Raw genomic sequence first — 27,526 nt, 5'->3', positions numbered from 1 at the left:
AATACTACACAGGGAGAGAAGTTAGAATTCAAATTCATGCATACCCTCTTAAGAGACAAAGAATTGCCTGTGATTCCAGTACAGAATCTACCAGGGACATCCAAGATTTAACCTTCCTTCTGAAGCTTTTTACAAGAATTCTTTAGTTTAAAAAAGGCACACCTTATGAATCTATCTCTGTGACAAGAATAAATGAAGAGTTGTTTAGAAATATTGAGTAATATAGTCCTTGTGGATTATTGAACATTTCTACCATCCATTCTCTCCCTAGCCTCCCCCCATGGCTATAGATAATGGAGTAATTAAGTATACTTACCAATATTCTAGCCAGAAGTTAAAGAATGGCCAAATAGTCTATTACTCCTCAGTGCTTGACTTGGGAAGATCAATAAACTATAGACAGGAATGGGAATAGGGATAGAAGGGTGGCTCCTTATCCTGAGTTTCAAGTGGGAATGATTTACAAGCTAAAAGCAGGGAATGAATACTGCATACTTGTTCTGCTCTTTTCCGATCTGTTATTTTTTCTCTTCCAATTCCTAAGTTCTATAATTTTATTTTTAGAGATCTGAGTTTTATCACTTACCCATGCACATTGTTTAAAGAGTTAAATAGTTCCACAAGGATTATTTAAAAAGGCAGCAGTCCCCTGCCCTCTTCCCTATTTTGTTCACCACAGAGGCAACCAGTTTCCATTTTTGGATGATTATTTTGGTATCTACCTTCATGTTTCTAAATGATTTCACTGAATTGCTGCTTTTTGGTATTTCTATTTTAGGAATTATCTAGTACTTCATACTATAAAAGATGTACTTCTCTTTCTCCCACCACATACATGCACCCTCCCTATCTCTCCTCATTATTGTAATTTTAATTAGATCATTATGATATGTATGTGCAATTCTGAGCTAAGCCAGGTAATCAACTATGATTACTTTTCTTTTTCTGCAAGACTTCTTGTTTTTCTTGGAATTAATATTTGTCTTACTTTATTCTTATTTTTAATGTACTTGTGACTCATTTAACTCCAAACTCTTCACCATTTGTCTATATTCCCCTCCCAAGTATCATATATTCTTAACGTTCCATTTTCCCGAATAAATCTGTCCCAGAGCCTCTGGTCTGCCCCACTCTGGATTCTATGTCAGTGCATCTCCCTTCCCCCTCATCTGGGGATTCCTTCCCTCTTACTCATGTTTCCTTTATCTTTTTCTTGGCGGAGAACAGTCTCCTGTAGTTTCCTGAATGGTAAACGTTTTGGATCATCCTTGTCTAAAGCATATCTTATTTCTAGTCTCATGCTTTATTAGTATTTTGGCTAAGTATGGAATTCTAAGTTGGAAATCGTTATTGAATACTTTGGAATCATTTTGAAGATATCATTCAATTGAGGATTTTTAGCTTCCAGTTGCTGTTGTAGAGTCATTTTGATCCTTGATTCTTCGTGCATCCTGTTTTATTCATTTGTTTTCCTTTTTGGAAGCTCGTAGGATACCCTCTTTCTAGCTAGTGTACTGAGATTTTACAATTATGTGCCTTGGTTGGAGGTCTATTTTCACCCGCTGTTCTGGATACTCACTTGGCTCTTTCAATGAGAAGACTCATTTCTTTCAGTTATGGGAAAGTTTTTTGAATTAATTCTTTGATGATTTCTATTGCTGTTTATGTTTGTTTTTTTTTTATGGAACTCCTCTTACTTGGATTTTTTTACCTCCTGGATTTATCCTCTAAATTTATTATTGTTTTGCCTCTTTGCTCTGCTTTCTGGGAAAATTCCTCAATGGTATCTTCTAACCTTTGTGGTTTTTTTTTTTTCTGAGGAAGATTAGCCCTAAGCTAACATCTGCTGCCAGTTCTCCTCTTTTCGCTGAGGAAGACTGGCTCCGAGCTAACATCCATACCCATCTTCCTCTATTTTATGTGGGATGCCTGCCATATGATGGCCCGAGAGGTGGTGCATAGGTCCACACCTGGCATCTGAACCAGCAAACCCCAGGCTGCTGAAACGGAATGTACGCACTTAACTGCTGCACCACCGGGCCAGCCCCTAAACTTTGGGTATTTAAAAATATTTCTGCTACCATATTTCTAATTCACAAGATCTCTTTTAATTTTCTTATCTTCCTGCTTCTTTTTAATGATGTCCTGTATAATATTCTCAGATGTTTGGGAATCCATGGTTGTCCGCTCGTTTAAGTATGAGAAATGAGAAAGCTAATAGGATGTTATGAATACACGAGCGGGACTTGTTGACTGTGAGCTCTATTATAGGATGACATGGCTGAATTCTTTAGTTGGAGAACCTCTGAGGTCAGACGTTTTAGATCTTTTATTTTGGGCTGATCAGATTCCCCAGAGAAGTGTTTTCCGAACTCCTGCTTGTAGGATGAAAGCCCAACATTCTGGGAGCCAAGTGGCGGAAGAGGACCAGAGGTCTCTATATCGTGTGTGTAGTGAACACACATGTTCACTGTTGACTGTTTCCAGTACTCTGCCTCCTAACAGAGCCGGTTGTCCTTCACTCCAGAGACACCGTTCTGCTGTCTTCAGAGGGTGGAGCAGTCTTTAACTGGGCTGGTGGAGGGGCAGCCATCCTTCGTTTAGCCCCTTCACCTTTTTCACCCCTACTTCCAGAGGTAATTGACACTATCAATTCCTAAGCATTTTGGATATCCTATAGTGTAAATCAGATTGATTCTTGGATGTCCTCTTTGCTAGGTTAGAATTTAGTATTTTTGGAGTCTGCCATTTTTTTTTTGACAACTCATTCATCTGCTTCCAGTTTTCAAAATTTTGTTACTGTTGTCCCTCTTCCTTTTCTCCCTGTTCTTTTATGCTCATGACTTTAAAAAACCCTTAATGTGAATTTAGTGGGGGCTCGCCAAGGGAGTGAAATACATGGGTGTGTTTAGTCTACTGCATTTATCCAGAAACCTCATGATTTGAATTTAATGTTATTTATTGAGACTTTTACAGTCAGTGATGGAGGCGTTGGTCTTTACCTTGATGTTTCTTTTATGTAACTGAATTTATCGAGGTTCAGGAGCATTGCATTGTCATTAGAACAGATTAAAAGGCTGACTTCATTGCCAAAGCACAGAATACCCCTTCCTACCACCTATTGAGTGATACACTGCCAACGGCTTGGGAGCAGCCAGTTTGAGAGCGTTGGAAGCTACAGTTAGTCCTTCAGAATCTTTGTGGAAGGTCCTGAATAGTTTTACAGGATATTCTTAGAAATTTCAAGGTGAGGAAATTTGTGTTATTTCATTTTCCTTGGTATCAGATTAATTTGAAACCTAGGTCCCTAATTCTTTGAGTAGAGAAACAGAAAGGATAAACAGAGAGAGCAAGACAGAGCTACAGACACACACACACTCACACACATGCACACATGCTCCTAAGAAGAATGATGCAAACAGGACAGGGAGAATTGGAAGATGATCAATTAAGACATTAAGTGTTTTGTGACACATGGACGCATCTGCATTTTGCCCTGATAACAAGGCCATCAGCTCATTTTCAGAGGGCTGCTGCCTCCTTTAGCTCAATCCTCAGATCAAAGCAAAACTGTCTGCTTGTATTTTCCAATCAGAATGGGGATGCTAATTTATACTCCTTAATGTGTGATGGTAAGAGACTCCTTCAATTAACTGAATTCTATAGCCAGCAAAATAAAAGGTATACAAAGAGGCGCAGGCTGGAAGAGCCTAAATTCTCATTAAATCAAAAGGTCCAGTATTCATTACCTCGTGCATCTGAGGCTAAACACTAAATATGGGGACCATCAAAGGAGGTTTAATGGGTTAAATTGAGAATATAATCTAATTAAAATATTAGCCATGGCTAAATAGTTCTTTGATATTCATCTAAAGGTTTCATTAAAAATAGGTGCTTGAGATTTGTATGATAGGAGATTATCAATTTTAAGTAGAGACAACAAATTTAGGGACTTCATCAGCACTGCTTCAAAGTGTCACCATTGTGTGGAAGTAGAGGAAATGGGCAAAGACATCACTGCCAGGTGAATGGGTTGGAGATACGAGGTGAGGTTAACCAGGCTTCATGATAGTGATTTTGATAGTTGCCTGGATGGCAAAAAAGAAAGCATAAGGATTAATTTGGGAGACAAATTTGCCACAGAGGAAAGAGTACATTTGGAGCCCAAATTATTTAGTGTAGACATCTACCTTAGTTTTATTCATTGGATATTCATTCTGTTCTCTTATTTCCTTTTCCTGTGTAGACAGCTTCCCAAAGGATAACTGATTATACTTTTTGGATTTTCAATTTCTGAAGGTTATTTTCCCCAGTGTCAAATTTTCACCATAAGGATATATCCTATTTAAATATTTCTTGCAAAAGCTTGGGACTTTGGTGACAGAGGGTACCCTACAAAGCTAGTCTAGCAGCCCCACTGTCAGGTCTGGTCTCTATGAGCTGTCAACTCAGTAAAGGACATTTATGAAGTCTTATCAGATATCTCCAAGGCTTCACTAAATATATTTGCCTGAAATGCTCATATCATTGTAATCCTCTCAACCTGTTAGAGCTATTTAATAGTGGAAGACCATTTATTCAGCTTATTGAAAATTAATTACTTACATTGCTTAGGTTTGCAAGGGGAAATGAAAAGGCAATGGAGAGGTAGCAAGGGAGATAAACCCTGCCCACCAAATTCTTTTTTCCTCTCTTCAGATTACCTAAAGAGCCCCTATATTGAGGGGTAGAGAGAGCTGAAAAATCTGTTCACTTTGCATCTTATTGCATCTTGCAATGCAATATTTTCATAACATTTGGGGAAAGCCCTAACTTTCCAGTTATTTCCCTCAGCCAAAAGTAAGTAACCAAATAGGAAGAATGGGAATCTGTAAAACTGCAGAATTGAATGAATGAATGAATGAACAATCTGCCATCCAAAACCTTCTGTTTTCCATTGACCAGATGTTTGCTTAGGAAATCGAGAGCTTTTGTGTTTTCTCAGTACCTTTGTGAGAAAGATGTGTGGTTTTGCTTAATGAAGCTAGAGGGGGAGTAGAAACAAATTCTGAGTGTGGAGGCAATGGGGGGAGGGGACAATTCTAATATCAGAATTTTAGCTACTTTGAGATTCTACTTCAGTATATTGTAAAAAAGTGGAATAAATATCGAAATAAAATTTTTATTCATATATATTTCTCCTTTATTTTGCCTTTATAGCATACAAATTTCGTTTGACTGTATAGACAGCTCCTTGCAATCAGGGATATAGAGGGAGTGAGACTCTGAGGATAAACAAAATCCACAGTAACCAAAAAAAATGCACTTTATGTTACTGTTTTAAATCCTTTTCTCATGGGGAAAACAACCAGACAGGTAAATGGAGTATTCATCTATCTTTTTGTCTCTGTTTTTACCCGTTAGGAGAAGAACTTATGAAAATGCGCTTGGCATTAGGGAGGTGAAACCCTACAGCCACCCTATGGAATTCTTGAGAGTTGGGTAAAATATGTATTATTCAAGATTTATAATAGGAAATCTCTAATAGGAAATCTTTAAAAAGGCACATTTAGGAGAGCAACCTTGATTTTTTCCTTAAGAACCTTGTCTTTTCAAATGCTATTTCTAATATAATGGTAATACACATTTTGAAGCACGTACTGGACAGAATGAGCTGAACTTGCCCTGATATCTGCAGACTATCACCCAAATTCATTTGCTGCTGTTTTTCAATAAGTAATTAAAAAAGCTTCCCCCCTGAGTTTATCTAGTCTGCTATTGTAGACCATTTGCCATCAACTCAAAGTTCTCAATTAGCTCCAGTGTTGTTGTAATTACTGGATGTGTTTTCAAACAACTCCCAGCTAATAACTGTTGGGATGAAGAGTCATTTTCTCACTATAGACTAGCCTGTGCATGCTCATGCTTTCTGTGATGTTTTGACAATGATTCATTAACCAATAATAAGGCCCCAATTGGAACTATTAGGCATCAGTGCTTTTGCTAGGCTTACCTTTTATTTTGTTCCTCATTATTGTCTTTTCTTGAGTTGTTTTCTAGATAACTCCCAAGAGACTCCTTACTATACAAAACAATATCATGGAGACAGCTGTCATTAAATTCAGCTACTTATAAAAAAGCTCCCTCTTAGAGGATGTTCTTGTTGGAAAGGCAAGATGGAAAAACACCATAAAAAGGAGGCTGTAATAAGAAAGAATACATGGTTTAAAGGTCCTTTATTTACACCAGTTCGTAGAGATTAGGCAAATCAGGCGCTGTCTTTCAATGGCATATATAACATCTGGTCAAATACAGTCTCTCCATCATTCTATCAAGTTTGAAGTTCCTTGCTTTCTAATAGGCAAATTGTTTTTACTTCTTAAATGTCTGAAATAGAAATACTATAAAAATTGATCACTGATCCACTTGGGTCTATAAAAGATTCATGTTATTGTCATTAGTATAATTTACTTTAAAGAAGGAGCAAAACAGTGTTTGTCATTTATTGTTTTTGCAGAATCTCTACCCTGCTTTAGTATCACGGTAGCTTAGGGACATTCTGCTGGATCTTACCATTGTGAGATGACTTGGGGCCAGGTCAAGGCCTATTTTGGTCCATTCTTTGATTTCAACCCCAAGCTTTCAGCAAATATGTTCTATTTATTTAGCTAAAGTCATTTTAGATGCCACTTGTCACTTTCAATATTTATGTACAAAGAATTTTGATGTTCTAGACTCTTATCTGCTGGATGATAAAGACTTGCCTTGGGAGTAAAGATCCTGTGAACTGTCGTTTGACATCGACTGTGTCATTTAACCTGCTTCAGCTAAGTGTGGGTTCTTGACAGGATATGTGAAAGTGCCCGAAGGATTTAACCAAGCCTAGGCTGACAGAGAAATGGTTATGGGAAAGTTTTTAAATATTCTAGAAAAAATTAAAATAGTATCTCTTTTATTGGTCAACAACCGAGTTGCCTTATATATTTCTTTTTATATTTACTTTATCAATATAGTAATGAAGTTGCCAAATTGTACATATTAAAAATATGATAAGGTATATAGTAATGTATATTTTTAAAAAGAGAACTTAATAATGGAAGTTCAGGTCCAAAATTGAGATTCATAACAACACGTTCCTTCTGCCTACACAGAAAAACAAGCACCACCTCTGCCAACAAACAAATAATCAAACAGTGCCATTCTTGGTGTTGAAAGTTCCGAGTTTAGACCTGGCTACTCTCTCATTCCTATCAGTAGGCTGGGTGGACTTCAGAGTCATTTAGCCTTTCTGGATCTCCATTTCCTCTTCTGAAAAATTGGCAGTTGAACAAGATAAATCTGTATCAACCTCTAAATTCTTTTAAGATACTCTAATAGAAATGGAATATTAAAAAAATTTTACCCTGTCCCTTTAAATACAAAAACATGAAAATGTCTCTATATGCATTATTTTATCTTCTAGAGCTAAATTTAAGGCCATTTAGGAAAAAAAAAATCATTCTATCTCATGTTTCTAGAAAAGTCTTCACCATGTACCCTGAAGGATCCTCTTCTTTTATGAACTGTTTTTGGAGCAGTGTGGGCTGTGATTTTCCTGAACTAACTCCTCATGTATGACACGATTTTTCAAGTACCACTGAAACATGACTCGCCAGTTTACTATTTATCTTCGGATACTTATCCTTCCAGACTTTCAATTCTTTTTTTTTTTTTTTGAGGAAGATTAGCCCTGAGCTAACTGCTGCCAATCCTCCTCTTTTTGCTGAGGAAGACTGGCCCTGAGCTAACATCCATGCCCATCTTCCTCTACTTTATCTGTGGGACGCCTACCACAGCATTGAGTGCCAAGCGGTGCCATGTCCACACCAGGGATCCGAACCAGCAAACCCCGGGCCGCCAAAGCAGAATGTGCACACTTAACCGCTGCGCCACTGGGCCAGCATCCAGACTTTCCATTCTAATTGCTTCCAGTTTTAAGAGGAAGTTTTGTACCAGGCAGCTTTTATACCACATCTTGGTATATGTAAAATGTATGCAACATAGGAATAAATCTCCAAAGCTAGTCCTTATGCCACCTGTATAGATAAACAAATTTGCCCTAAATTATTGTTAAAATTGTCCATTTCTGGATATGGGCATCTAAGAATGCAATGCCCATACAGTATAAGCAAGTAATAAAAAATTAAATCCTCCAGTAGTTATTTTAAGACTTGGGAATTTTACAATGTTCATTCAGTTTTAAAAGATTTTTTAAAAACATTTATTAATATTGACATTTAGTAGCAAACTGTGGAATGCTTTTGTCTTACCTAATATTTTTTGTGTGAAAGCACACATTTGACAATATTTTAAGATATCTCTGACGGCAAGATGCCCAGCAAATTTATGTACTTGGAGTAAGAAGCTTTGAGAAGGTGTGGCTCGTGGAGTTGCCTGAGTTGGGTGCGTCTGGGCTGGTGGGCGGATTTCTCATTAATCTCTTGATGCTCTGTTGGTATGACATTGGGATTCGTTCTGCCTGACTAGGCACATCCAGATGGACCTTCATTTTTTTTCAATTTTACATATAAGTCCTGCTAAATTTAGAGATTTTGGAAATGTTTTGGAAATGATATCTCAAAATATACTGATGATTAGTCCAATTTGAATTCATCTTAGTAAAAACTGAAATGTTTATACTTTTTTTTTTTCTTATCAGGAAGTAAGAGAGAAACACAAGTAGGTAGACTTATTTCTGGGTAACTTCAAAGTTTATGGTAAGGAAGGGTAGAGGTCATTTAAGAAATCAAAAGATCCAATATAAAACCAAAAGGCTTTATTCCCTAGTTCTTATTCAACCCAAATTCTAACTGATTTGAAAATAAATAATTAAAGAAAACTTCTTCCTAGAAGGCAAAATGTGGCACCATAATGTATTAGGGCCGCTTATTTTTAAATCCTGTACAAAGCGAAGGTGGAGTGCAGTCAGGTGATGATCCTAGGTCAGCCCTCTCAATGCAGAGGGGTCGGTTAGCGTTTCTGTTCTCCCTGTCCATTCCCCGGGTGTTTTCAGTCTCCTGCACATACGTTGTCTATACAATGTGAAGGACTTTGAAAGCAGCCACAGCCTGTTTTTCCCTTTCGTGTCTGCTCTGCAGTATTTCCAGCAGTGAGATTTCAGGTAAAGTGTCTTCTTTTCCAGCATGGGTTGGATTTTTCTTTTCCTTTGATGCTTGATCGGTCAGGTTTGAAGGTTTGGGTTTTGGAATGGTCTTAGCATATTCCAAAGCCTAAAAACATAAAGAAAAAAACTTACTTGAAATGGGAAGTGAGCCCTGGATTCCTTAAATTAAATCTAGTCTTAGTAAATGCTTATTGATAATATAAAAGGAGACTTGCTACAATAATGTACTAAGATGTGGATGGAAATAGAGACTGAGGGAAAATGCAAATAAGGCAATGTAATGCACGTTTAAACAAAATAAATTAGCCACATCACAATATGCTGTGAAGAAGAGTTGGAAAATGATACGTACAGTTGTACCTTTGGATGTTTTCTTTATAAAACTGAGTTTTATTCAAGCATTTGAAAGTAGATTTCTCCTATGTTTGATCTATTTTAGTTTCCGGCAGTCTTATTAAAACTAAACTTCTATTAAGGAGATATTAACAGACCTTTCCATCCAAAGAGGACTTGTTATAGCTTGAGACCAAAGACATCAGTGTAGCTGATTTAAACTGAGCCTCCATTATTTCACTAACTATTCTTGTTCCTAGGCTCTTAGAACTCTAGCAAGTATTTATTAGAGGTTGAAAATGATCTTTTCTTTAGTATATCTATAGACACCTGCATACTGAAAAAAAGCAGAGTTTTTTTCAATGATGTCAGTTCTGAAAGGCATCACAATAAAAAGGAGATTACTAAATCTGATTTCTAAATCTGCCTTTATATTAGTTTTATATTGTAATAAGAATTTCTTGATAGCTAAAATGGGAATGGGTAATACATTCAGGTCCTGGAAGGGGAAAAAACTTCAAAACAGAAAAACTCCAGACTTCTCAGTGTGTGTAGGTGACTTCTGTAGGAATTTCTAATTATAGACTTGTTGCCTTGAATCTCTTCATGTAAAAATAATGGATTGGAGAAAAAAGAGAACGTGGCATCATGGAAACTCCAATCAAGTGGATTGAGGCCTTCAAGGTCTGAGGAAGAAAGGCAATAAATAGAAAATGTGATGGTCTGTGAGAGAGAACATGAAGTACAAATTCCTAAAAGCACCAAAGGGTCACTTGTCCCTCATGCAGAGGGTCCCACGTCTTTACTGGGATGGAGCAGAGACTTGCACTGCAAAGCTCCATGTCTCCATAGAATATTTCACTCACATCATGACTTATAGCTGGATGACATCTGAGAGGGAGAACATTCTGTATTTTATGAAATCATTTTTCTTTGATTGAGGAACCCACATATTACAATCCCTTAGGAAAAACGTAGAGGAATGAACTTGAGAGAAAAAAATGAAGGACTTTCCTTTGACATAGGTACGCATAAACAGCAAGAAGACACTAATTTCTTAAAACCCTAATGGTAGAAAAAGAAATTGATAGTTAATCAAGATGGCAAGTTTCTTCTACAAAATCACCGTACTATTCAGTTTTTATGTGACAAACTCGAAATACTAGGAAGAAAACGTGGAGGACTAAAGACAATAATGAACTTCAGGGAAGAAAAGGCTAACCTTATAGCCCCCTGTGTGTGTGTCCTTTTTACATCAATATCTATGAATGATGGTTAGCTGCAGAAATCGTACTAGCTAAAACATCCTACGTTCAAAAAATGTGAGGAACTTAAGTTATAAGGTAACAAAGGTTTCCTTTTAATTCAAATTGAAAAGATAACTGTGTTGGTGAGAATTTCTTACCTTCTGCCGAGGGACAGCAGGCTTAGTTTCAGTTTTTGCCGTTTGGGGTTTTGACAGAATGGAGAGTGTCTTCATGTTGTACTCCTTAACTTGTTTTGCATATTCCTTTTGCTGTTTTAATTTCTGCATCTGCTCAGAGAAACAACGTCCCGGTGACTCACAAGTCCTGCTAGATCTCTCTGTTCTCTGTTTAAAGCGACACGAATTTCAGTGAGCTGGCATATCGTGTCAGCAGCACAGAGGCAGCGGGATGCCCACGCCTGGGGTGACAGCAGGGACATGGTTAAGTTAACATTTCTCCTGGACATGGTCTCTCTTGGGAGGACGTCACGGCAATAGCGTACCCAGTGTTCCCTTAACAGTGGCTAAATCATATTCAGCCCCTTCTTGGTTGCATTTACCCAATTTATTTTCATTTTTGCTTCCAACTTTGAACTATACTCTCTTTTTATGCCTTGAGTGCAACTGCAGTTAAAACACATTAAATGAAGATCTCCTTTCACTGGAGGAAAGAGAATAAAGTAGATGCACTTTCATGGGCTGGGAGTCTCTTCCCCTAAGTGTCTTCTCTGTAGCCACTCTTCAGAATTACCAGGATAACTCTATTGTGAAGGGCCAACAACCATGTAACATCCATAGCTCTTTTCATGTGCACGTGTCCCACTTTTCTGTTTGGGCCCTCAAAACTAACTAAAAGGTGGCTATACAAAACAACATTGGCTAAGTAATTTTATTTTATGGTAAAAGGAGTGTCTGGGTCTCTATTACCAATGCTGTTTCAGAAGGGTCCCTATTCAGAGTGAGACATTTGGATCGGGACTTGGTTCTGAGGAGCATCTTTATACAGTTTTGCTCAAAGGGAGATGGGCTAAGCCAAGCCTGAGAATGCTGGATGTACATCACACTCACCTTGTCTCGGATGGACTCAAGGTCAGGTCCAAGGCCTCCAAGCTTCACTTCTCTTTTCTGATAACCTTTCAGCTTGGAACTCTAAAAGTATAAACACAGAGACAGTTTCTTTCAAGAACTTATCTGTCTCCCCAAGTTGTCACAGCCACATAAGAAAGGGAAGAAGGAAAATGAAGAATGGAAGCCTGTGTAGACTGTCAGAGAGTGGGTGCATTTCCTGACAATTCTTCCATTTTAATGGTAGTTATTGATAATAGTTTCTTTGGTAATTTGTAGCTGGTTAGCTAACATGTTTTGACTTTTCCACTTCTGCAATAAAAAAATATTGAAATTCTGAAAATTATAAAAAAAAATTCCAAGTGAGTAAAGTGCTGTTTTGTTATTCACATTTTTAACATAACATATACATTGACATATACACGCACTTTGCTGCTGCTGCTATTGCTATTATGTCTAGTCTTGTGCAGTTCACTAAACCAAATGATTTCCCTGGAAGAGGCAATCTAAACGAATCAGGTAAGCACATTGCTTTAAAAAGAGAGCACCCTGTCTAATGATGTCATAATATTCAAAAGAAAGTAAACATTTAAGGGTTAAGAGTCTAGGCAAGACCTACTGAGACACTCATTCAGTGTGCTTTTAGATATTTTGAAGGGTACAAATAATTTTATATAGCTCTTATTAGTATTTCATATTCAAAGGGACAGAGTAACATAATGAGGCAATTTAATTATAAGATTATGACCCGAGCACAGTAAAAGGCAAGAAAAATACTAGCGCTCTCCTGACTGTAGGCTAGATTAAGATATTTTTGAAACTGCTGCTTTTGACATTAAAATTGACTTACTACTTGCAGCCGATGCCTTTGTGGGGAAACCAAATCCTTTTTTCTTTGAGTTTGTGAGTTTATTTAGTTTCCTTCCTTGGGAAGGGTAGGAAGGACAATACCAAAGAGAGGGTTTGGATGACAGTCATTATCTTAGGACATAGCTAAGTTCGTGCTTAGAATGGAGAAAGAACAGCCATCCTGAAGACAGGGCAGTTCTGTACTAACTGCGCCGGACCATGTGTCTGTATGCTAATGATAAGGCATGGTTTTCCCCTACATTTCGAAAGCTCCTGTTAATTTTTAAGTCCTCAGATATTAAGTATATCTGATGTGCCCTTTCCTGAAAGAGAATTTGGCAGACATAGTCCAGAGACTTAAAAAAAATTTCATCATATTAGTTACTGCATATAACTCCCAAATCTTAACAGTGAACTTATGCATACACATTGTATCAACCATTACAAGAATGTGTTCTACTCACAGTGGCCTACTGACTGACTACCCAGAGGTCATACCCATTAGCTTCTCCATTGCCATTCCCACTGTAGAAGCTCAGAGTCAATACTCTTTGCCTCAGCGCCCCAGCAGTGAGCTGTGGCCCATGAGGTATGAATGAAAATTTGCTGGAGTAGATAGAGGGTGCATCTTGGAAAGCTCTTATTCGGGCTGGCATGGCTTCTCTCTCTTCCCTTTTTCTTGCCTTGAATGTGGATGTGATTCCTGGAGCTAGAGCTGCAGTGGCAACCTTGCAGCCAGGAAAGAAAAAAGGAACAAGAGAATCATACAAACACTGGTTCTGATGTTTTGAGCTATAAAACCACCAGTGCTAGCAACTATCTACTTGTGAATTAATTGTATGTAAGAAGAATGAACCCATATTTTTGAAGTTGCTGTAAATAGTAATTCTGTGATTTGTAGCTGAGGGCCATATTTCTATGGTACTACAAAATTTCTATGGTACATCTTAGCGCTCCAAAGGGCCAAAATCACATGTCATTATGGCAACACTTCTACACTGCAAGGATTAAAAGTTCTGTAAATAGAATTTTCTCCATTAGAATGTTAAACATTTACAGTCAAAACTCTTTCAGTGCATTTAATTCTAAAAGGTGAGAGAAGATCTTTTCTTAAGCTTTTGGACTAAAATCATTAAAAAATAACATATAGAAGAAATATTGTTCATTGAAGGCATTTCAAAATCATAAATCTCCTTCAAGAAAACAGTCATCACCCAGCAAAACCACATAGCTGCTTCCTGCCCTTTAGATTGATCTGTTCATACTTTTATAAAGTTGTCATAATGCTACAAATTATTTTTTTTCACTAAGCAGTTTAGTATTACACTCTATTTCCCTGTCACTAAATGTTTTTTGAAAATGTAATTTTTTATGCCTAATATTCTATTGTCTAGTTACAGTTGAATTGCTCAGCTATTCCTCTAACTGTTGAACATTTAAGATGTCCTAGGGATGAGCATTGTTTGTGGGCTACTCTGATTATTTCTTTGAGAAAATTAAGAGAAGTGAGATTGAAACAAAATCATGAACATATTTAAGGCCATTAATGAACACTTCCAGTAACAATGTGTAAGAATGCCCTTTTTGTCCAAACCTTTATTTATACTGGGTATTACCACATTTTAAAACTTTGCTAATTTTTAATAGGTGAATGCACTCAGATATTGTAGGCTTTGCAATTGCAAATTTGTTCTTTGTCTGGCATATGCCATTTGTACCATTGTTTGCAATCTCTAAGTTACTATTTGCCAAAGTAAACCAACAACAAAAAAGAAAGCGAACCCCAGTCATATCCAAGTCATAAATCCAATTTGTCCAAGACTGATGAGAAAGAAATGATCAGTGCCCAGAAATCACCTCCTTAGTCTGAAGCAGCTTAACTTGAATCATTCCACTGACTCACAGAAGGTACGCTGTGAAGCATGAATAATACATGTGAAGCATGAAGCTCATCGCTCGCCAGCCACCGTTCTTACCATCACCTCAAACGAACATCGTGGCTGTCAGAAAAACAGAGCCGAGGGTCCAGCATTACACACTGACGTGAAGGAAGGAGCGTGGCGCAAAGGGGCTATCCCCAAATGCCACTGACCCCTTTACGGGATGAGCTGCTTCTAGCAGAGATGTTTCTCAAGGGCGAGCGATGGCTCCTAACAGTGTTCTGGGTGACTGGCAATGAAAAATCCTGGATTTACTTAAGTTTGGCTCAAATAATCTTGATTGGTTTACAGCGCCGCAATTTTGTTTGATCTCTTTCCATCAAAAGTCTTTTTAACAGCTTTATTGAGATATTTCACATGCCACCAAATTTACCCATTTGAAGTTGTACAATTCAGCGGTTTTTAGTATATTCATTGGGTTGTGCAAACATCACCACAATCCAATTTTAGAACATTTTCTTCCCCCTAAAAAGAAACCCCAGGCCCATTAGCAGTTACCAAGCTTCCCCCTCCACCTCCAGCCCTAGGCAACCACTAATCTACTTTCGGTCTCTTCAAAAGGCTTTTATAATAAAATAAGCCCTAGAATTTACTTTGATTAACCTCTCCTTGGCTGTTACCAGACTAAAAGGTCACAATAGCATAAAGAAAAAAAAATTTAAATCAACTATGATAGTCCCACTAGGTCTCCAAACACAGGGGAGAAACATAGGCACGTTCTCAACAAATCCCTGACGGGTTCGCTGCTAGTCTTTGCATAAAACCCACACAAACTGACACCCACCAGCCCCGGCAGTAGCTGCGGATTGCTAAGAACAGAGCTGCCCTCTGAGCTGGTGCTCACCATCCATCTCTTCAGCAGAGGATGGCACGGGGCTTTCCTGACGGAAGGTTTCCGCTGGTAACTCATGACACTTCTTCTCAAGCCAGAAGAATGATTTTTATTGTAACCTTGGGGCCAAGTGAGCCTGAACTGAAAATGACATTGTTCCGTGAGGACTTGTTTCAACTCTGAAATGCCATACCCTGCTGTGGGCGACACTGCAGGGCTTTTCTCCAGAACATTCTTCAGATGTGTAAGTGTGAGAAAGTTACTCAAATAACAGGACAAAAAACAATGCCTCAAATACCGGGGAGCAGCAAGTGAAGGAAATTTGCTCTGCAGTTGCTAAACTTAATCCCAATAAACCTCTTCTTAGAGGCAGTCAGGCAGCAATGCCCAGATTGTCTGTGACAACAAACACACGAGTTAATTACCGCAGCTCAGCTCAACACGGTCAGCTGTTAGGGAACGCCTTAAGCAGTTACTTTTGGAGGCTTGCGATGGATATTTTTGTACTGTTTGTCATTCCTTGCACCGTGTTAATCTCTTACAGCCTGACGTCGGGATTTAATGGCATGGACAATGCTCAGTATTCATAAATCAGCCACAACAGAACTGCTGGGAAAGGAAGAATGGTTCTTGGGCCTATTATCTTTACAAATCCTCAAATTTTTAATATGATTGAAGTCGATTCCCTTGGAAACCACGAGATTTGCTGTGACCAGAAAATGGGCATGACCTGGATAATGATTCCCTCTGTCTGGTGCCCCAGCTACCTGCAGTCCTATACAAATAGCTCAGTTCTAAATCATTTTAGCTTCTGGAATAGCTTAAAGGACAAAGGGTGCTTCTGTGTATTTGTCAGCTGTAGGCGGAAGGTGTTGGGCTGAGAAAATGGATACGTGTGGATTGTAACATTCCTGAAAGAGCAGGGAGGGAGGGATTTTCCACGTTGGAGAGCCGGTTTGGGAAGCAGTAACTGGAAGTTCTCTTTCTTCCTCTTCTCCACCCTTCCGTGCTCTTAGATTTCTGGTGATACACACTGTCACTGGGATACTTTCCTCAGTAAAACATGAATTCTAATTACTAAGAAAAAGAGGAAGGAAAAGGAAACTAACATTTAGTTAATGTCTATTTGCTAGAGACTAAGCTAAGGTTTTATACATTATTTTGTTTACTTATTACACCAAATCTACAACAGGAAAGAACAATTCTGATGATGCATATGAGGAAATAGGGACTCGCGTGAATTAATAACTTGTCCAAGTCAGAGAGATATGAGGTGACAGAGCAGAGATGAGAACTTAGGAATGGCTGGGTCCATGACTTCCATTAAACTCTGCTCACTAAGAATTGAGCACAAAAGCTTGCATTTTCAACAACTATCCATAGTTGGCGAGAACCCTAATCCAGAAGGTTCTTTTCTCAGGTAGTGTGTTTGAGCTATTTTTTAGGCCCTGGTAACCCGTAAGTTCTGGAGTAAATGGGCTGGCCTCACCTTGAGAACGTGTCGGTTCCAAAGCTCTGAAAACATCTCCCTATAGAAATAGTAACATGCATGGTGTCTGGCTTCCTCGTCTAGTCTACAAAACCTATTTTATTTATGCAGTACTTGAAAACTGTACTAATTGTACCTCAGAACCTAACTACCATGTAATGATGTTTCTGTGGAAAGAGAAGTTACTTGTCATCCCAGAAAGACCTTTCTTCTTATTTATAGTGAAACTGGGGATTATGTCAGCTCCAAGCCACTAGTAGTGGTTTCCATGGCCTGGGCAAGCATTAGGGCCCCCGTTGGAATGGAGGATATGAGTGAGTGGAATCAGAATGGGGAGTTCAAGGAGCCCTCAGGTGGGGGTATGTGAAGGAGCTGAGGTAAGGACTCCAGGGTTGTGAGTGAGTGAAGACCTGGGCTGCAAAGGGCTCCAAGGTGAGAGCTGCAACTGTGGGCTGGGGTGTTTCATATCCAATGACTTCTGAGGTCATGTCTCATGCCAAGCCAGTACATCTTTTCTTCTCTTTAATATGACCCACCGTCTATTTGAGACCAGCTTCCCCATCTTTTCAAGGCCACCCTTTTCTTTTTTTTCTGAGGGCTCCACATGAGGGTCCACTGACTTCATAATCTCCTGACTTCTTGGAACATTTTGCATCTGCCCTGCACACCATAGCCAGAGCAGTCTTTCTAAAATACAAATCTAACAATGGTTAAAATTCTTCAGTGGTCCCCACCCCTCAGCCTAGAGAATAAAGCCCTCCTTCTTCGAATGATAAACACGATCCTCTAAGACGTGGCTCCTACTTACTTCTCCACCTACATCTCTTGACGCTCTGTGCCTCCCCGTTCCAGTGACAGAAACACCAAAATGCTGTCAGTTCCCCACATGCATCATGTTGTCTCACGCTTAAGAACATTTCACGCTGGTCCCTTTGCCTGAAAGGCTCTTTGTTAACTCTTGATCATCCTCTAAGACACAGCTCACAATGATCTCCTGAAGCTCTGCTTGACCCCAGATTGGGATGTGTCCTCCTCTGTGTTCCTCATGCATCTCTCTCTTCTTTTTTTTAATTGCAATATTATCCTGAAGCCATTTACATGTGTATCTTCCCCAGTTCCTCGGGAAGGTTCATGGCTCATTCTCTTTACATCCCAGTACCTACCCCAGTTCCTGGTAGGAATTCAACAAATACATGTTGAATTGAACTGAGGAAGATTTCCTAAAACTGCCTTGTTGTGGATGCCCCTCTGGACCAAGGCACTCATTCTCCCAGCTGCTGGGAGTGTTGTATGCTACGGCTCACAGTTGAGTCCCTCCCTAAGAACTGCCCTCAGCCAAATGGAGCTGCTAGGCCCAAAGTTACAACCCTTCCCCAGGGGCAGTCAATAGCCAATGGCTGGTCTGTGTTGGGGAACAAAGCCTGGGTCCCTTGACTTTGAAGGGCCATCCCAACCTCAGAACCCTTTTGGGCTTCGTTGATGCTTCTGCTGCTCCCGCGTCACGAGTGCTCTCTCCCTTGGCCCAGCCCTCCCTACCTCAATCCCTTACAGGGGTGGTTCCGAGGCCCTGCTTAACAACCCTCCTGCACACAAATCTCCATTTCATTTTGCTCCTGGGGAAACCAACTCACCACAGGTCTATTGCTTCCAACCATGCCTTTCCCTATTGCTCTGTAAAACGGAATGCATTTCCAGCTTTTTTCTTACAATTTGATGCTAGAAGCAAGTGATCTTTCCTGAGGGGTTTTTATTGGTTATAAGAGTAGAGAAATACAAAGGACATAAAAAGACTCATTCAATGCTCCTTCATGTCTTCCTGGAAAGATTCCACTTTGCCAAACTCGCCCCCTCCCCCCCCCCCAATTTCCCTTATTTAACCATATAGATCCTATGGGAAAGATTTAAGGGTACAAAGGTGCTAGTAATGGGGAACCTTCTTGTAAACAAAAAACCCAGTAAAGATTAGCAAACATTTCAGAAGAAGGCTCAATCATCAGCTCTCCTGGGTATTTTACTGCAGGAGCTGAAGTGAGAATAGGGCCAAGAAGAGTTGGGGGCGGGGGAGTGATGGATGGTGGGGAAATGCAGCGGCAACAGGGGCTTTCGCTCACTCAACCCTACTTTCTCTTCTTCTTGGATACGAGAATGTGCCTGGGAGACAGCCTAGACTGGGAGTGAGGTGTGGCGTGGGGAGCTTTCCTGAGGATGTGATGTTTATGCTGGGGCCAAAAGGAAGACTATTGCCTCTCAGCAAATGTCGATGCTTCCCTGAGATGAATCAGAAAGGGGACGGAAACGGCGTTCCTGGCAGCGACAACTTCCAGGAAGAAGAGGAGGGAAATTCCAGGCAGTGGCAGGGACGCGAGTAAAGAAGTTGCTTAGGCCTTGGGCCACCCGGTTGTGGCAGCAGCTCAGTAACGACCATCCTATTCCAAGGCTATCATAAGGGGAATGGAAATCAAGGCCCATCTGTATTCTCAAAATTAAAAGCTTACTTGGGGGGCTGGCCCCGTGGCCGAGTGGTTAAGTTTGCGTGCTCTGCTGCAGGCGGCCCAGTGTTTCGTCGGTTCGAATCCTGGGCGCGGACATGGCACTGCTCGTCAGACCACGCTGAGGCAGCGTCCCACATGCTACAACTAGAGGAACCCACAACGAAGAATACACAACTATGTACCGGGGGGCTTTGGGGAGAAAAAGGAAAAAATAAAATCTTTAAAAAAAAAAAAAAAAAAAGCTTACTTGGTAAAATGCTTTTATTACCTTAATGCTGCTTCTTTTCCGATGCTTTTTTCCTTTTTCCAGTTGAAACAGATAGCCTTCAGAATTGCTACGACTAATTTTCATTTGGTTTCTTTGGCTTCTCTCTGAACTGAGTTGAGATTCACTTTCCACCCCTGACGATATGGGCGGAAATGTGACGCTGGCTAAGGCCCCTTCACTGGGCTGCACCTCGGTCAGCTGCATTAAGGCTTGCTGGTGCTGCTGCATTATCTGTGACAGCCGGGAATCTGGAGAAGCTCTAACAGGTTGGCTGTCAGAGGAAGAATGGAATTTCCTTAGCAGAAAAAAAAAAGCACAAACCTGTTAATAAAACCTGAATACGTAAGACTTCTAGCACGAAAGTCTTTATGAACCATATATTTGATGTATTTATCACAGCTCAAATCAAATTAATGAACTTTAGCTTAATCTTTTCACACATTAATTTCCTATCTTAAAATTCCCTGTGACTTTCTATGGGACAATATTTGGGGTTCAAATTTACCTACATAATCATGGAAATCCAACACCAAGAAATTAACATAAAAATGATCCCAGAGGAGGGGTACCTCTGTACATCCGGCAAAGCAAATATAAAAGTTCTCTGGAGGGATACTCGCCTACCCAAGCCTGCTAGATTTCTATAAACATAAGTTCACAATCCAAAATCCCAGAATATATGAAGAAATAACCTATCAGGTAAGGGAGCCAGCAGACACACATGCACACGCACACACACACAAAAGCCGTAGTAGATTTCTAAGAACTTCAGATAATAGAATATTAGATAGCATTCATAAAGTAAGCACGTTTAAAATGACTAAGATGTGAATGAAGAAATCAAAACCCAGAGAAACATATTTTGAAAAAAGAACAAAAAAGTTTTAATCAGAGCCATACAGAAATTCTAGATATGGAAATTACCATCATGGAAATTTACAACTCTATGGGTATATCAGAGTATACTGGACACAGCTGAAGAGAGTTATTGCACTGAAAGACTTATCAGAGGAAATTTCTCAGAAGCTCAGAGAGATAAAAGATGGAAAATAAGAAACAATTAAAAAGACACAGAGTCTAGAATAAGAGAATCTAATATACATTTCTTTGGTGTTCCTGGAGGGAAAATAGAGCAAATCTGGGAGACATAATACCCAAAGGGAAAATGGGTGATAATTCTTCAGAATTTATGAAAGAGACAAATCCTCAGATTTAGGAATCACAGAAGAGTCACAAGCAGGATTAAAAATTTCATACTTAGACATATCACAGTGAAACTTCAAAACACCAAAAAGGAAAGGAGAGACTTTAAAACCAACGAGAGAAAAAAGACGACAAATTAAATACAAAAGAAATGATAATTATATAACAAAAGACTTTTCAAAGAAACACAGAAGCCAGGAGATAGAAAAATAATGTTTTCAAAGAGTTTAATTCTTCACCAAGTTAAATTATAATTCAATATAGAGAGTAAAGTAACGGAATTTCAGGTAAGTTCACGGGTGACGCACACGGGCTGAAAGAACTTCAGAAGGATCTACTGCAAGAGGAGAGAGCACAATGAAAGAAGGAAGGGGAGGCAAAGACATTAATCAACAATTAGTGAAATCTCAAACAGCACCGATTTTGTACAGCAGTAATAAAAGCAAGGATTAATTTTGGAGCTATAAGGTCCTAGACAAAATGCTGGACCAAAATAATAAGTGTAACAGAAAGGATATCAGATTGAAACAATTCAATGATTTTGAATATGTTCTGGAGGAGAATAGAAATATTAATTTAACACCACACTACTTAAGTATGTACGTTAAAAAAATAGAGAATAGGTATTTCCAAATCAGAAGAGGGAAAAAGTAACAAAATTCTTATCAGTTCAATAGAAGATATAAAAAAAAGTGGTTAGAAAGGATAAATTAAGATGGTAGAAATAAATCCAAATACATGAGTATCACAAAAAATGTAAATAAAGTTAAAAATATGCACCCCCAAACAAAATAAAACAAAGCCAAAGAAAAAATACATGACCTAAATAGTTTTATAGGAAAATTCCGTGACACTTTCAAGTAACAGATAATTCCACTTGTATATGAAGTGTCCCAGAGGATACAAAAATGGGGCAATATTCTCCAACACATGTTATAAGGCTGGTATAACTTGATAACACTTCCAGACAGGGCCAGTGGCAGACAGGAAAATTTAAAGCCAGTCTCAGTTCATGCATGTGAATGTTAAATTCTAAACAGTGTTAACAAATCAAATCAAGCAATTTATTAAAAATACAGTGTAAACTGGATTAATCCTGGGAATAAATGGATAGAGTAACATTAGGAAATCTGTTACTATATTTAGCCACATTAAAGGATTAAAGGAGAAAATTTTTCAATTGATGCAGAAAAACTATTTGGTAACATTGAATATCCATTTATGATAAAGCTTCTTTGCAAAGGAATAGGAATAGGAGGAAATTTACTATCTCCCTATCTACCAAAAATTAAATTTTATTCTTAATGGTAAAAATGTTAGCAGCACTCCCTCTAAAGTCAGGAAAAAAGACAAAGATGCCTGTTCTCTCTCTCTCTTCTAGGAAGCTAACTCTGAACCTTATAAAATGTACATTCCATACCTCCAAGGGTAGCACTTACATGTCTTTTGATTAATTCATGTGTGTACAACTTTCTCCCTAGTTTGAAAGTAAGCTCCTGGAGGGTAGCCATGCGTCATATTACTTTTGTATCTTCTATAGCATTCCAGCACTATATTCAGCACACATCAGGTGTGTAATAAACACATTTGATTGAATGACATCAAGATATGTCCCCTGAAGTGATCTTTAAAATAACTTTTCTTTTTTCTGATTATAGAAATAATACATCTACATTGTAGGGAACTTGAAGAATTCAGAAAGTATAAAGAAGAAATGAAAAATAACCCCAATCTCTCTTGCCAGAGATAACCACTATTGACATTTTGGTTCATTTTTCTTCTTCTGCGCACATTTTAACATAGTAAAGTTCGTACACCTTAGGTGTAATTTTGTACCTTACTCTTTTCTTTTAATAGAAGTGTTTCCTCATAATTATAATTTTTAATGGTTACATGATATTAAATGTCAGAATTTATCTAAACATTTCCTTATTGTTGGTCAATATTCCTTATTGTCATTTCTATAAATCATACTTTTGTACATACATACTTTTCTATATTTTAATTATTTTCTAGGATAGGCCATGACAGTGTTAGAGATAATTTGTTTCCTCCAAACGTTGCTTGTAACCCTCAAGCTATACTGATCTTTTTTGACTGGGTCCCTCTGTCCTTCTCCCCTCCCACCAACCTCTGGTTTAACTATAATGGAAAAAGTAGAGGAGACAGGGAAGAAGAAAAGAAAAACGTCACAAGTGGACTATTTTAGGCAGAAATCAGAGCAAAAAATGTTTTTAGGTGCATTTTCCCCAGGAACCCTCCCCACCCCACCTGCTTTTCTCCAGCAGTCTCTCATTTCTCCTCTAGAAAACCACTTTAGAAAAGGGAATTCTTACCATAATATTTCTAAATTCTTATATCTTGTCTCTGTAAAAGTCTGTTTGGGTTGCTTCTTCTTTTCAGTCGATCCATTCACATTTATGTTAGAAATAGGCTGAGAGCCTTTCTGGCTCAGGGGCACTTGTCTCTTATTAAGTTCATTAAGGTGGTTCAAGTTCATATTGGAAAGAGTGTTGATATGTAGCTGCTGATATGAAAATCTTTTCTCTTCTTGGTCTTTGCGTCCTCTTTCTTTACTGACATTCATCACCAAGTGATATCCAGGAGAGTTTTTATATAACACTGTGTCAACAGCCTGCTGTGGTGGAGCAAATTTATGGGAGGTGACTTTGGGATCCTGGCTCCTAGGTGGACTTGAGTGTTGTAAATCACTGTTATGGGCATTCATAATCACAATTGTTTCGTGCTTTACTGAAGTATCAATAGGCTTATTTTGGTTTTGTTGCTGTCTGGGAGTGTTATTCTGGTTTCCTTGACTGACAACCAGCTCTTCAGTCACCAAAGACTTCTGGCCAGGCTGGTGTCTATGCTGTTTTCGAATCTTAGGCTTGGCTGGTCTTCTGGAAGGTTGCTGGCCATTGGCTACTTCAGAAGATTGACCTCTTGGTACATTGCTTGATTTTGTACTTTCATATTGAGACCAGTGTTCCTGGTAATTCTAAAAAGACATTTTTGATTAATGTAAAAGTAAAAGATGGGCACTCTTTCCACATTTTAAATTAGTGTTTTTTAAACTGGGAGTTGAGACTTCTAGGAAGGTGATTGTGGAATTGAAAGGGGACAAAGAAAAAGTATGGAGGGTCCTTTCCTAATTTCAGGCAATGAGAAGGTGACTAGCTGAGTGATTCCTCCTGGCAATTTCAGATTATGAATTTTCTAGAAAGAAATAGAGAGCTTAGAATGGGCTTTATATGAAGGAGAAGTCTTTGACTTAAAATGTTGTAAAATGAGGGCCAGGTAGGTGGTACAGTGGTTAAGTTTGTGTGCTCCACTTTGGGGCCCAGGGTTCGCTGGTCTGGATCCTGGGTGCAGACCTAGCACCAAGCCATGCTGTGGTGGCGTCCCACGTACAAAACGGAGGAAGACGGGCACAGATGTAGGCTCAGGGCTAATCTTCCTCAGCAAAAAAAGGAAGATTGGCAATGGACGTTAGTTCAGAGCTTCTTCCTCACACACACACAGAAATGTTGTAAAATGAAGTGCTCTCAAATGGGAAAAAAGAAGCTTTATCTCCTTTAAAGAGCTACTTACAAAGAAAGTGCAAATCTGCATCAAAATACGCAAGTTTATTTTAACTAAGATGAATATTAAAAAAAAAATCTTAGCCAGAAACAGCATCAGTGATTTGCTTTACCAACCAAGTACAAGTTTAGTATGAAAAATAATTCAGATTATCGGATCTTCTTACTCATATAGGTCAGAAGCTATAAATGACCTCTTTACCAGATGAAACAAATTAGATGTTATTCAGAAGATTCTAAGAGTCCGCACTGTGATAGGACATCTGTGAAACCATAAGTGTTGTTTGGCTTCTCTTCCTTAATAGAGCCTATACTTAGGCAATCAAACATCTGGGAGAAATATTTCAATTTCAGAACAGTCTTTATGCTTTTCAAAGTCTTGTAACAACAAAACATACTCCTCGTATAATGATACACTGTGTAACTATATTGTGCTAAGCCATTTAGAAATATTTTCCAAGGAATAAAGCACTCATTACTTTGTGAAAAACTAGCTGAGATAAGAGGCCTTTGGAAAGAATGATTAAATGCCCACTGAAAACAGTAAGATGACCATATGTATCAGTGTGTTATATAACTGCAACATATTTCTTCCTTTCTGAACACACATCTTATAAAAAATATGGCCTGTATCTATGCAATGTTAACTGAAAAATGCAAGTTACCTGGATCATTTGAGAAAAAAAACTTGAAGTGAATGAATCCTGTTTAGCTCAAATGGTTTGTTTTAGCTTGCTAAGAAGAATGATCAAACTATTGCAATGTGTTCAACTTTTATTTTACTTTTCTGATTTGATTGCTAAGACGCATCCTATTTCTGTGTAACTTTAAATGGTATTCTATTTCTAATGAAATGAAATTTAAAACAGTAATATACAATATTTTTTTTTTTTAAAGATTTTATTTTTTCCTTTTTCTCCCCAAAGCCCCCCCGGTACATAGTTGTGTATTCTTCGTTGTGGGTTCTTCTAGTTGTGGCATGTGAGACGCTGCCTCAGCGTGGTCTGATGAGCAGTGCCATGTCCGCGCCCAGGATTCGAACCAACGAAACACTGGGCCGCCTGCAGCGGAGCGCGCGAACTTAACCACTCGGCCACGGGGCCAGACCCAGTAATATACAATATTTTTGTACCAGAGTTTTAAGTAAGAATGGCTTATAATTTGAAAGTTAGAGTATGTTCTCCTTAGAATTTGAGCTTTCTGGAGGATTGGCCAGGTTCTGGTTAACTCTTCTAAACTTTAAATTTTTACCTGTGGTGCCAAAAAAGAAAAACTTTTTTTTTTTCAATATTTCAAATAAGAAAGGTTCTTCCTTCCATACAGTATACTGAGCTACATGGGGGAACTGTGGACAAATAGATAGCCCAAGAGCATCCTTCCCTGTAGTGGAGCCAGAATAAAATTGTTGTTTTACGATCTTATAAGTGTGTTTATGAAATACAGTGGCTCTTTTCACGGCTGTCATCACCGTTCATGAAGGTCAAAAAAGACCCCCTTTGCTATGATCTATATATCTTTACTGTTGCTGATCAGGTCATTCTTTTCAATATTTGTTCAGCCTTTTAATTTCTAGAAGAATAATTGGCCATGAGCTCTTTTTCTGCCACCATCTGACTGTTAACTGTCCCAGTTTTCTCTCCTCATTCCCACTAAAAAAGAAGAAAACCTATCAGGAATTTTTCTCCTAGGGTACCAGACTTGAAATCTTGGGTTACCCCTTGGTTTAATCCTGTTATACCTTTGCTGCTGACAATTCAGATCACAATAGTACTCTTCACGGGGCGCTTTGTCAACAAGGCCAAGGACTCATCATTTTATGAAACTTCAATTGTCTCAAGTGTTAAATCTGCTATTCACGTAAATGTAAGTGCGAGATGGCATTTCAGTCCCCAGAAAGGAAGACATTTATGGGCTTGATGTGATTTCTCTCACCTTCCAAGCAGCCTACTTGAGATCTGTGGGTTACTGAAGATTTATTACCCTACAATTGAGGCATCAGGTGTCACTCTTTAGGTGGCAAGACCTGAGTCCCCTGAAGTTAATATACAAAGCCATTCTCAGGCTATTTAATCTCCATCAGCACTGAAATCCTCTATTTCATCCTGCTCTCACTGGGGTTCTTTTGTTACCAACACTCACAATCAGTCCATACTACATGCACTCAGAGTAACTGCTTAATGGCAGTAGGTTTTCCTGGCACACACAGAGCCGGGTCCTTTGGCTGGAGCATTAGCATCGGGGAATCCTGATGCCTAATTCTGGGATGATAATTTCTTAGTAAGACCTGTCCTTAGTTATTAATGTTTGTTCATACTGTGCCATCCAAGGGAAGTTCGCCCCCAACCCTGTCAAAGACAGCATCCGGCTGTGTCTCTTTTCCAGCTTACCTGTTTACATGGCATAAGCAGAGAGGAGAATGTGTGCTCTGATCTCAACCAAAAAGTTCATCTGCTTTAAAACAAAAGCTGTTCTTGCCCTTAGTGACCCTGATCAACCCTGGAGTCGTGAGGGTTGTGCCTGGCTCCAAGATCAGCTCTGAGGTAGAGAAGTTTCTGTTGTGTTTCTTAACAATAACACACAAGTACTTTGAGTTTGGGTTATAAATTCCATCTGATAATATTAAGAAAATTTACAGCACACACATTAACTGGCTCTAATGCTCAGTATCAGTAAGGAAGGACTGTGTTCAGATGAATAAAACAAGCACAGCACTGTTGACAGTGTTGGAGGCAAAACCAAATTTGGAAAGTGGGAAGATTACTTGGGATGTGATTACAAGGACTTTGACATTAACTAGTCAAAGAGTGAATGATTGATACTGTCATTCCTTTTCCTTGCCTGGAAAGTCAAGACTTATTTTAGAGTGGCAAGAAAGAAAACGTCCTATTTCATCCTTTTGAAACCTTATTTAAATGGGAAACTTTTGTCTATTGAAAACATGCTCCTCGCCTGGAAACTCAAGACTTATTTTAGAGTGGCAAGAAAGAAAACATCCTGTTTCATCCTTTTGAAACCTTAATTAAATGGGGAACTTTCTATTTTGTCTATTGAAAACACGCTCCTTGCCTGGAAGGGTCTTCTGCCCT

The 27,526-nt window shown here is 38.8% G+C and overlaps 1 protein-coding gene across 6 annotated transcripts in view; it reads right to left on the bottom strand.

Annotated features, from left to right (window-relative positions):
* Positions 1-7,828: 7,828 nt before the first annotated feature.
* The window catches only part of JHY (junctional cadherin complex regulator), a 56,058-nt gene continuing 36,360 nt past the window's right edge, over positions 7,829-27,526 (bottom strand). For 2 of the 6 annotated variants that reach the window (XM_046684483.1, XM_046684486.1), the window contains 5 exons: positions 23,196-23,857; positions 19,657-19,951; positions 11,790-11,870; positions 10,881-11,066; positions 7,829-9,248 (listed from right to left, as the gene is read on the bottom strand). In XM_046684483.1, the coding sequence (XP_046540439.1) occupies positions 9,051-9,248; positions 10,881-11,066; positions 11,790-11,870; positions 19,657-19,951; positions 23,196-23,857 (1,422 nt within the window). In that variant the 3' untranslated portion in view covers positions 7,829-9,050. Of the gene's footprint in view, positions 10,162-10,880; positions 11,141-11,789; positions 11,871-19,656; positions 19,952-23,195; positions 23,858-27,526 lie in introns of all 6 variants that reach the window. The other 4 variants (XM_046684487.1, XM_046684484.1, XM_046684485.1 and 1 more) reach the window with 4 other exon arrangements.

The sequence above is a fragment of the Equus quagga genome, chromosome 14 (assembly GCF_021613505.1).
Source record: "Equus quagga isolate Etosha38 chromosome 14, UCLA_HA_Equagga_1.0, whole genome shotgun sequence".
Lineage (NCBI taxonomy): Eukaryota > Metazoa > Chordata > Mammalia > Perissodactyla > Equidae > Equus > Equus quagga.
This window is presented reverse-complemented; position numbering and strand designations above follow the sequence as displayed.